The 12,394-nt window shown below is 44.6% G+C and overlaps 1 protein-coding gene across 1 annotated transcript in view; it reads left to right on the plus strand.

Annotated features, from left to right (window-relative positions):
* Positions 1–11,976, plus strand: part of SCG5 (secretogranin V) — a 56,222-nt gene extending 44,246 nt beyond the window's left edge. The window contains exon 6 of the mRNA XM_069209002.1: positions 11,691–11,976. Within this exon, the coding sequence (XP_069065103.1) occupies positions 11,691–11,786 (96 nt within the window). The 3' untranslated portion in view covers positions 11,787–11,976. The remainder of the gene's footprint in view (positions 1–11,690) is intronic.
* The last annotated feature ends 418 nt before the right edge of the window (positions 11,977–12,394 follow it).

The raw sequence follows: 12,394 nt of genomic DNA on the forward strand, positions 1-12,394 counted from the left end.
ATTTTGTGCTTCCGTAGTGTACAGGACCCACTGGTGCATTAGTCATCAATTGATCAGCAGCTGATACCTTAGCTGTCCAGTTAGCAATACTATGCATTAAAGCAATTTCCTTTCCGGGTCTCACCAAGACCTGCCTTACTGACTCCTCATAGCCAATAATAGTAACCTTACAACCTGGAGGTTATAACATTATACAGGAAGGCACATCCTGTAAAATCATCACAATCATCTGTGTAGATGACCTTCCCTGTAGTAGCATCAGCACGGAACCCTTCTCCTTTCATGCTCCCACCGTGCGACATTATTGCCCGCCAGGTAGGAATAAGCCAAACAATGAGACCTTCATTGCGTCCATCTCTGGCCAGCTACTTGCAGAACAGATTGATAGAATTGTCAACCTGCAAACGTCAAATCCTGATCTCAACTCAAAGCCTTTCTGTATGATCACACCCTTGTCAAACACTATCAGTTCCCTACTCCTGATAAAGGATCCATACTGGATATTATATTCATCTTAAATGGAAACTTAGAAACTTAGATCTTCCTCCAGTGGAGTGCCTGGTCATCACCTGCTCTCCTTCCACGTCTGTGTGACCATCCACTCCCAAAAGCAGATCTGGAACAAAAGCCTGTAGAATCTCCAGAAACATCAAAGATGGTAAAATAAAATGCCCTCATCAATTTGATTACTTCCCTGATACAGTTGTGACCCGAATATGTTGATCCCTTCCACACCCTGCATGATTACAGCAACATTCCAGGCTTCTGCTAGATTAAGCTGTCCTTACTGACACGAGGCACAGATCGTCTAAAAAATCTTCTCATTGGCAAAATCATCTATTTAACCGCCAGTGGACATTTCTATGAGAAGGCAAAAGAAACTACAGGAAAACCTCTTCAGAAAACTCACTTTTACTCCTTTGAAAAAAGAGAGAAAACCTTACAAGTAACGCCTTTACAGTGCTAAAGCCACATTCTTCAACATCAGACTAGAGTTGGCCAAAAATTGCTATGAAGAACCTTTCTATATTCTAAAAGGCACCTCCACTGGAAATAAACAAGTCCATATCAATGTATCAACGCGAGAAGAACCGGTCCAGTGCTTCCCTCTCAAAATCACAGACATCAGAATGACATTGATTTCCATTTCCAAACACACCCTTAATTATCTTGGAAATCATACTCCTCCAAATGGTGCGCTTTCACACGCACAACTAGGCAGGCTAACAAAGAGGCTGTTAAAACTTGACCCTCACTTTACACAGATGTCCTATCCCTCCACACCTCACAAATTGACTCATGGAAGCCTTATTTCATTTCTGGGTTCATACTATACAGTCCATCCTTGAACAAAACTCCTTTCTGGACCCTCTGAAGTTGAACATGTTGACCACTTTTTAAATAAACTGATTATGATTCACTCAAAATGTAGAATTTTAGACCCATTGTGGCCTCTGTGTTTTGTTGAAAGCTTCTGCCTTCTAGCATTGCTAGGCTTATCCTCTGCATTTTACCCAATTGCTTACAACATTCTCCTGGTATTACTTCATGATCCGATGAGCATCAATGACAAACTGGACATTTAGACTTTGGGGTTACATCTGTGCCAAGAATGGATTTCAGAGGTAATGAGAGACTTTGTTCACGCCAAAGAGGAAGAAGCTGGTGTATTGTACTCACAGCCTTTTGGAAGGGCGCTCTGGAAGTTGTTATGCCAATGGAAGCTGCAGGATTGTAGTGCACCATGGCACAGTGGTGAAAGTGTGCCCTTACTGTAATAGGGCGTCTGATATTTCCTTTCTAAAGATGAAAATCATTCTTCAGAATGCACTGAACTCTTGTTCTGTAAATGGGATTGCCTTGCTCCCCCAATGTCCGATTCCATTTCAGGGGCCTCGGGGCAGGCAGGGGCTGCTGGGCCACAACTGTGGTGGTTGGGGTAATTTCCTTCTGGTATTGTGGGGTCTGTAGGAAGCTGGCTATTTATGTAGTGTCCCAATGCAAGGGGACGCTATGCAGATAGTCCAGGGCAGCTCTTATTCGTTTACAGGGATTAAAATAATAACCCTAAAAACTCTTTTGTGGTAATGTGGGCGAGCAGTTAGTCTTATCAGAGGATAGTGTTAATCATTTATTGCACACCCTGTCAGTAAGCAAGACACACACTCAATAACACAATCCAACACCAATTTATAAAAAGTGACAGATTTTTATATCAATTTAGACCCCAGGTTCACTGTAAACGGATAAGTGCTTCTCGAGTTATCAATTTTTCAGTCACAGTAAAATACACTTATACTGTGGGCTTCAAGTGGTAATGTTATATGATGAGTAAACATATACTACAAGCATGCAGTTAACAATGGTTTATGGGACCAGTCTTCTGGAGTTAAGGTGAGTATGGGGCAAGGTCCGAGGCAGCACCAGGAGTTCACTTCGGAAGGCACTGGGGCGTCCGGGTGCAGAGGTGCATACTGCGTTGGGTGTCCCATTCACTTTAATGGGAATCAGTCCTGGGGTAGAGAAGCTGCAAGTGGGGGCTGGGTGACCAGCTGGGCTAAATATAATGGGGGGCTTAGGTCTTGAGGGTCTTGGGCACGCAGGAACTCCATTGGTCCACTCTCTGGCTGAGGGGCTTGTGTGCAGTAGTGCGTTGTCCAGTGGGGTTGCTCTGTTGAAGGTCCTTGCGGTTCTTTCTTCCAGCAGAAAGAGGCTGCAGGTGGTAAATGAGGGACCAGTGTGGCCTAACCCAGGGGTGGACTCGGCTCCAGTGGGTCTCAAGACTCCGTTGGCACCGTCACCTGCCTTGAGCTTGGCCTGTGGGGCTTGGGTGCAGTGGACAGACTTACTCTGGGAATTGGTTAAGCAGAAGAGGGGCAAACAGGACAGCTGGGTCACTCTCTGCATTGGTCTCACTGACCCTAAAGTCCCTCGACATGCTGGTCGATTTTCCTCAGCGTTTGTGCCTGGACTGGACACAAAAAGCACTGTCTGTTGCAACTGCTCAGGTACCCAGGGTATTGTTGCTCTGGGGCTCCTGGAGGGGTCAGCATCTCGAAACTCGCAGGAGAGACGGAGCCGGCCTCCTACCCTCAGTGACTTCAGAGAGCAGGAGCTCTCACCTCCAGTAGTCAGAAACTCATCTGTGGTGGCAGGCTAGTCAGCCAGCACACTAGGGGGCTAGTATGTTTCAGGGGGCACCTCTGAGGTGCCCTCTGGGTGCATGTCATAATACATCCAATACTGGTGTCAGTATTGATTTACTAAGACAAGATGTTTGACACCAAACACAATTATTTTCCGTGCAACCCTCATGTAGCTGGGTCACTTGGATTGACCAGTTGCCAGTACATGTCCTAAGATGGTTGCCTGGTCACTTGTAATATCTAGTAATAGAACTAGACATCACAGGGGCATATCTGCTTGTGGAGACATGTCCTCATGTGTAATATAATGCACCCTGCCTTGGGGCTCTTAAGGCCTGCAATAATGGTGACTTTATATAATACATGCATTGACTTTGGTGTGGCACACAATAAAGGTGCCATGTCGTGTTTTCACTCGGGCCTGGCACCCTCACATGCAGTCTGCGATGACAAGCTTTGTGAAATTTGTGAGTGGGTCCCTTAGGACGGCTTAAGATACAGCAGTGGCACCTGTAGGGGCAAAGCGGCAGGTGCGCAAAAGAAACACAACATCAATAAATATTTTTAAAAAGAAACTTACCTCACCCGCTGCATCGCCCTCGCCGCTCTTCTGGCTCCGCTTGTAGGCACATGCTCCCAGCCTGCCCTCCAACCAATCCTAACACTGCTCTCACATCAGAAAAGCATTAGAATTGGCCAGAGCACCTTGGCTTGGCGCTCGTAGGCAGATTGGGAGCCTGTGCCTGCTCTCTTTCCAACCCGGCAACAAAGAGCATTTCCAAAGGTAAGTAACTTGTTTATTGAAGGTAAACCTAAACATTTTAATTCCAATCAGCGCCCATTGTTACTGCACTTTGAAGAAAACTTTTTTCCCCAAGTTGACTACTCCCACAATAAACGTAATAAAAAATACAAAACAGGTAAAGTGTAATATGGCCCTAAATTCCCATTTGGGATTTCTGGTGACATTTATAAGCCGCTGGGCTCTCAGCATTATGGTTCATGATGTCATCGAAAGCCCTTGATAGCAATATTGGACATTATTTCTCAGTGACCCAGTTTGTACCCTCTATATATTTGTTTTTCACACTGTTTAATTTTCAACTAGAGAAACCATAGCAAAAGATGAGTTGAAAACCCCTTTCTTCCTCCCATAGTCATAAAGTTATCCCTGAAGTTTAGAAACACTCTTGGCAGTAATTGTATCATGCTTTCCTCCGCGTAAACCGATCTCACGTCGACAGTGGTGTGGTCTGTGCTACATAAAACCTCAACCATGTGTATGAATTTAAAAAAAACTGTGATCAAAACCGGAAGTAGACATCCTCAAAAAAGTGAAATTCGAGATCCTTCTAGTCGGAAATCGGTGGTGAGTTAGAATTGTTGAAAACAATTGTGTTTTCCTTCCTTTTTCTCAGTATGGCCTTTTAAGACCGGGTTCCATTCCTGTGGAATAGTCCGACATAGACGGCGGAATCCTGCCATCTAGTGGCCAAGAGGCATATGCAGATTTCTGTTTTAGTATTGAGAATATAGGGCCTGATTACAATTTTGGAGGAGGTGTTAATCCGTCCCAAAAGTGACGGTAAATTGACGGATATACCACCAGCCGTATTACGAGTCCATTATATCCTATGGAACTCTTAATAGGGCTGGTGGTATATCCGTCACTTTACCGTCACTTTTGGGACGGATTAACACTTCCTCCAAAGTTGTAATCAGGCCCATAGTGCCCGCAGCAGAAATGTGAAGTTATTTTATTGTTTCACATAAAGTGTTGGATGGCCCCGAATTTAGTGATATTAATTATTGGCTAGTTATGAAAATCTTTACAATATATCAAACCACTCTAGCTGTGAGCAGAATAAGCAGTATTGAAAAATTGGACTGTGATTAAAAGGCTTATGGAAGCATTCTTTTAAGATTTTGTTTTACTAGTTAGTTTCAGAAAGAAGCCAGTGGGCGCTTCGCCGCCCTGTAGCTAGTTTAGCTACCAAAATAAAATAAAAAATATTAGCCACGGCTCGGTAGCATCCAGCTTGACGAGTGATCTATTAAAATGTTAAAGTTTAACAATAAAATAGAATAAAAGAACAAATTGTACTTACAAAAAATATAAATAAGACCTAATTGCCCTGCTAAACCATTGTGTAGACGCAAAATACACGTCTGTGCAAATTACACTATCCGAAGCCACAAGCAGTCGTGTGTTCTTAAAACGCACTTCAGAAGAACATTTTCTTAAAATCAGAGACGAAAGAAGCTCTAGTAAGACACGAAGGCCCTCATTCTGACCTTGGCGGTCGGCGGAGAGGCGGCGGTCGGACCGCGAACAGACCGGCGGTCAGAAAAATGGCATTCTGACCACGGCGGTCACCGCCGCGATCGACCGCCACTTCCCCACTCCGACCGCCACGGCGGTCATGACCGCCGGGCTGGAGTTTGCGCACTCCGGCCCGGTGGTCGTCCCAAGACCGCCAACGGTATCATGACCCTGCCTACCGCCGCGGTTTCTGGTGGTCGGGAACCGCCATGCGAACCATGGCGGTAAGCACTATCGGGGCCAGGGAATTCCTTCCCTGGCACTGATAGGGGTCTCCCCCACCCCCCGCTACCCACCCGAGTCCTCCCCCCACACCCTCCACCCCCCTGCCACCCCCCAGAGGTGGTACGAACCCCCTCCCCACCCCCACCCCGACATGCACATACATGCACCCCGACATGCACACACCCCCAACATGCACAGATACACACCCCCTACACACACATACACAACGGGGACACATACCCGCACACATACATGCAGACATGCGCACCTGCCGAACAGCACACATTACCCATAGACACAGCAGCACCCCCCGCCCGCATACACGCACTCACACACCCCCTCTACACACTCACACGCACACCCCCATGCACGCCCACATCACACAACACCCCCCCTCCCCCCACGGACGGTCAACTTACCTTGTGCGTTGGTCCTCCGGGAGGCGACGGGAGCCATGGGGAGGTGACCGCCAACAGAACACCGCCAACAGAAGACCGCCACACAGATATGTGGGTCGTAATTCTGTGGGCGGTGTTCTGCTGGCGTGGCGGTGGAGGTTGACCAGTCTCCACTTTTCCGCCGACCGCCAGTGTGGCTGCTGGCGGTTTCCCGGCGGAACGCTCCCAGCGGTCGGAATGCGCACAGCGGCATACCGCCGCGGTCGGCGGTCTTCACCGCGGCGGTAACTCGGCGGTCTCGCGAAAAGACCGCCAAGGTCAGAATGAGGGCCGAACTGTTGTGCGCTTGTACAGTTTTGTTGCAGCTGCTTTTTGTGTAGTTTGTTTACCTAGGCCACTCCTAAAACCTTAGCTCCATTCCTAATTGGAATGTCTGACAAGAAAAAAAAACCAACATATTACATAAAAACAAAATGCTCTCTGCTGTGAAATTATCACTAATCTACGCCATAGTTAGTTGAACCCGTTTTAGGCGCACCCTGAACTGCCTGTTTGGGGGTCGACATATGGGCCCCAACTCTTAGTTGACAGATCTGGGGGACACGAGAATAATGGGGTCTGAATTAACACTTCCAGTACGTCCACCTCCGTACTGTGCAATGCTTAGTGTGCACGGCCGGAATGGGGAATAACACGTGGCACCAGAGTTGCTGCCCCCACTTCCTTTCCTTGCAAAGACTCCTCCGTCTTGTTGCCGAAGGCGTCTGTGCGTGGTTTAAGTACAGTGACGCGAGGGAGGAGCCAGAAAAATAACAACCCCCCCCCCCCACACACAAACACACACTTTGACCCATACTTGGCAATAAATAAATGTGCGAGTGAAGTGAGCAACCCCAACCCTTCCTATGAAGTGCAGTGGCAATTGTACCACGGGGAAAAACCGCAGACAGAGCTGTAAAATGATGAATATTATTGCATGAGATTAAAGGGATTTGGCAAAACTACACAATTATCAGTACTTCTTTATTTCTCTCATTCATCCTTTCCATCTTCTTTTTGCCTTTTATTGTTCTTTCCTTCTATCATCTTTCTTTTGTTTTTATGTGTAATGTATTCTTTCTTTTCATCGTTCTCTCCTTCTGCCTATTCTACTCTCATTCCCATCTGCCCTTTTTTCTAGTTTTCTACCCTTCATATTTAGGGTTAAGCCTGCGTCTCATGTGCTTGCGCATGCGTTTTGCTTGCGAGACGCTTTAGTAGTTAGAAAAGGGCTCGGAGCCCCGTCCACGTCACTTCAGTGTCTTTCATTGGTTCATGGGCTTGCCTGTTAAAATCTGCTTGCTTCCATTAGTTGAAGGCACCCATATATCATGCCTTTTCCGGTGGTTAGCCCTCCGCGAGCGCAGCGACCAAGTACTGAAAACATGTGAGGCTCGCTGTTTTCCGTCTGGTTTGTGGACTACTTTTTATCTTTTGTTCGCAGCGTGATCTCACTTGGCAGAAGTCGAGCGCTTTGCATAACATCGACCCTGTTACATAGTTAATTGCACTTTTGCTGGTTACGTGGATAATTGCACACTTTTGCTGATAGGTTTCATTACGAGTGAACTGTACCTTCGCGTTTGCGCTGTTTTTTTCCATTCAGTGTGGCAAGAAAAATCCGGTTGGGAGTTTACAACTGCTAATAGCTGTAACTCTGAGACATGCGAGACCCTAGTGCATTGCACATGCTTGTTTTTATTACTATCGTGCTCCTATCATTCCTTTGCACCTTCTTTGTGTCTTTTCTTTTTGTATTCCTTCCATTCATTCTTTCTTTCACTTTTTTCCTTAAGTTGCCCATCCTTTTATCACGCATTTCTTTTTCATTATATTTTTCTGCTTTCCGCCTTGCTCATCTTCCGTTTTTCTTTTCTTTTTTCCTCTTTTCCTTTTCACCCTTCAATCTTCCTTTTCTTCCTTACTTCTTTTTCTTTTACATTTTCCCAGTGTTCTTTTTTTATCCACTTTCCTTCTTTTCCGTTTTTCATTATGCTCATTTTACTTTCTTTCCTTTGCACTGCCTCACTCCATTTGTCTCTTATTTTTCTTTGGAATTTGAATGATTTTTCTTTTTCGCAGACCATTTCAGGCCACTTTTAGATTTTCTTTTAGTCCCCCTCCCACAGCTATGCCATTGTAGTTTATTCTTGCGGAATTTTAGTTCTTCCTTTTGACCTGCCATGATCTTCAAGCCAGAGATGAAAGTAAAGAATGCCCATAAAACTAACCTGCGCTGGTACCACCCACACTTAAACTGGCATAGCGAGTGGTTCACTGCTCCCTTGCAGTGGTGAGAGTCTGATGGAGCCTCGCCCTGCGCAGGCCGGAAATCCGGTCAGATACTTCCACACTCGATAAATCTAGGCAAGGGAAAATCGAACTACTAACAATTGGGTGGAGTGAAATGAATTATGGGTGAATATTCTTGATTTTGTTTTTTTAAATCATTTAAAAAAAAAATCTCAAACCTTTTATATCTCAAATTCCGAGGTGAATGGCAAATTTTTTTTTTTTTTTAATTATGGGGGAGACCCCTCATAACCACAACCATTCGCCTAAAATGGACATTAACAGTTTTTCAAAATTTCTTTTTTACCCATAACCCTATTTACTTATCTACAGTCATCCTTAATTAAAACATTTTCTTAATTTACAGGTAGGGTGCCCCCTTTTCTTTAAAACTAAAACTATCCTCCATAATTCTTTTTAATGATTTAGGGGGTTATTCTAACTTTGGAGGAGTGTTAATCCGTCCCAAAAGTGACGGTAAAGTGACGGATATACCACCAGCCGTATTACGAGTTCCATAGGATATAATGGACTCGTAATACGGCTGGTGGTAAATCCGTCACTTTTGGGACGGATTAACACCTCCTCCAAAGTTAGAATAACCCCCTTAATGATTTAAACTAAACCAAGTCCTTGTTGTGTTTAGTGTCGTAAGTGGTCCAACTCATTAACATTGGCACCATTCGAAGCAACTACGACCTCCTCAACAGCTAGTTTTTCCACAGATAATTTCCTCCACTCAGTGGACTTTTGCCAAGGCAGACAGGGTGTGATATTTCTGTTGGCCTCTGATTTACCTGTTCTGCAGTAGCAATTTTGTCCACCAGGTCAAGGTGTTCACGCCAGGGACCTCAGATCTTCCGGAGCACCCTCTGCCTTTCTGTGTTTTCTTCTCTGCCTCTATTACATCGTCCAATCCTATTGACCATCTTGCTCTAGTCTTTGTTCCCCAGTCTCTCATGATGTCTCTTTTCACCACAATAAAGCCTTGTGTACAGAGAGTCACCACATGTTTTGTTAATTCTACATTCTTAATCACTCCTAATGTTGTGAATTGTGGCGTCATACCCACTTCCACTCCCAAAACCCTGATAATTCATCTCAAGGCTCTTTGTAGCTCATTACAAGACCAACTTGAGTGCAGGAAGGTCCCCACTCTCTACTGCATTTGAGGCATATTCCAGACTTTTCTTTTTAGATCGAGCCTGCCAGATAGCGCAAGCTGTCTGGTTACAAAATATATATATTGTGGACTTATCAAGAACATACAGGGGCTTGCTGCCAGTCAGCACCTTGCTTACCACTGATTGTATTTGCTGCCACTCTTATTTGTTTGCTTTCTATTCAGTGGCTTTCCTTGTTTCAGTCTCTCCATATTACGTTTGTTCCTCCCATGGAGCATAGCCTATTCACCATTTCTGTGATTCGTTAGCTTCTATGCTTCCTCTGCTCGTGTTTTGGGAACTACTTTTTTCTTTTTGTGCAAGCACTCCATGAGAGTGCATGAGTTGTCCAGCTGTTGCTTTTGTGTGCTTTTCTCCTCCCTGCCACATTGCGTTCTCCCCCAACGTGCTTCTCACCCCCTTCTTCAATTGTGTTGCTCTTTCGCCTTTGAGCTTCAGCTTCACCTGGTCTCCTCATCCCATTGCAATGTGTTCTCTCCCTTGTGTTGCTTCTCCCCTCGCCCACTGTTGTTTCACCCCTTACCCCCTCCCCAGCCTAGTCCCGTAGCTCATTTTAATGTAAAAAAAAAAATACAAAAGCTTTATCACTCTACGTTTTTAAAATGCTCTTTCAGTTTACTTTTTTTTTTAAATGTGCTGATCCATGGTGGATCGGTGAATAAAAGAAGAAAGCCGGTGTCCTTTTGTAGACACGTGCGTGGGTGGTGAACGCATGAACACGCCTAAAAATGGCTCAGGGGTAGTGTCATCTAGCTTTCCTTTCTCGACAGCCTCAATGCTGAATAGCATGGCTAACAAACGTTGGCAAAGCCAATAGGCCTCATACGTCAAACATATTGGGTTTGCCAATGCTTGTTTAACCTTACCCCTCCTCCTTGCAGTGTAACTCTTTTCGAAACCAGTTCTTTAACTCCTAGTACATACCTGCATTCTAGCAGATTTGTTTTCATCCAATGTTATTGATGTCCCTTTTATTTACCCCAAGCTTTATGCATCCTGATGTTGTTAAACCGAGATGATGACGTCATTGTCCAGCTATTGTTGGCATTTAAAGGAGCCCACAAGAGTGAAAGAGCCACACAGTAGAAATTGGCTGCCATTAACACTGAATAACCAGAGAAATGAAAGTACCAGCACCGGGTATCTGGCAACTTTCAAGGGTTCGAAATTTTATCTGTTGGTTGGAGAGGAAGTCTTAATTTTGGATTAACTCATAAAAAAAAATCTGTCACTTTTCTGTTGCTAATTTCATCGAACGTGGACATCTCATGAGTCTGCATAACTCTTTTAAAATTCTGAGTTCATTGATATTTTTACTTCCTTCTTTCCCAGATGAGTTTTTTCCCAGATTATTTTTGGCCACCTGTCACCTTGGAATAAATATGGTTACATTGTTGCTCTGTCTGTCAGGTCAATAGAACACTTAAAATAACTTGCATTCTTATGTAGCCTTTAGAATTACATTACATTGTCTGTAGGTTCACGTCTTCAGTTATCTTTTGTGCAGAAGAAGTTCATTACATTTTGGAAGTCATTCTACGTTTTTTGGAAATGTAAATATTTTATGTCTAAAACGCTGGAAGCATAGCACCTCCATGGCAACATGAATGGGAGTCGGATGAGGTGACGTGAAATATTTATTATTTACATTTTATTTATTCTAAGAGGAAGGTAAAGCAGTCTCTGGGGTTATTGGGATTACTGTCTTGGCAGGGGGTGGTGGAAGGGATTCATGGACCCAGTGATGTAGATAAAAAATGGGCACATGCCACTTTCAGATCACGTGCATCAAAACTGGAAGTCCTAATTCAAACCCATTGAAACCCATGGGACTCTGACTTTCTGCTCCATATTTGTAAGTTGTTTTGGCTTTTCCTGGATTTAAGTGTGCAGAACCTCTTAAGTGGAGGAAGGTAGGTCCGCGTACCAGGCCCTCTAATGCCTGATGGGGCGGCCACAGGACTCTGGGTGTAGACCAACACACGCCTCTGTGTTGCTTGTTGGTGGACCCTAGACCTTCTTTCGTGGTTTCGCTTTGCCAGCTCTGATGTTGTGGATTAACAGTATCTGTTTTTGCATTTAGAGCGCTAACCCATACCTCCAAGGACAGCGGCTGGACACCGTGGTAGCCAAGAAGTCAGTGCCACATTTTTCAGAGGAGGAGAAAGACGCGGAGTAGGCTGGACATTGGCTGTGGGCACCGCATGCAGTCCCCTCGACCAGCTCCCCATAGCGCCTCATAGGCCCCTGATTGCGCCCCCTGGTGGAGACAGCTTCTTTTATTATTTATAAAGTTGTGCCTGGAGCGAATCCCTCTTCACATCATCATGTTGTCATAGTCAATAAACTATAGTTTGTTTCTGTTTGAAGTTCTTCTTTCATTGTCTTATTTCAGTGCTGGTTTCAGATTTAAGACCACACGTTTCCTGCCACCTTGTATATATGTATATATGTATGTATGTTTGTATAAATGTATGTATGTATGTATGTATGAGAACTTGTAGCGCACCAAGATGGCTCTGTACCTATGGAGAGTTGTACATGAGCACCCCCACCGGAAACAAAAGGTGTGGTTGTCGAGGAATTAGTTTCTTCCTAAACAAGCACATTTAAAAAAAAATATGCCTTAGGTAAACGGTATTTAAACTTGACTTTAAAAGTGCACTATTGTGTATTAAAATTATCTGTATCCTTCAACTTTTTTTTCAAGTTGCACATGTTTTTGGGTACATTTTATTTTGGAAACAAACACGTTGCACAGCAGTGTAGCAAAGCTGCAGGCTTCCT

The sequence above is a fragment of the Pleurodeles waltl genome, chromosome 9 (assembly GCF_031143425.1).
Source record: "Pleurodeles waltl isolate 20211129_DDA chromosome 9, aPleWal1.hap1.20221129, whole genome shotgun sequence".
Taxonomy (NCBI): domain Eukaryota; kingdom Metazoa; phylum Chordata; class Amphibia; order Caudata; family Salamandridae; genus Pleurodeles; species Pleurodeles waltl.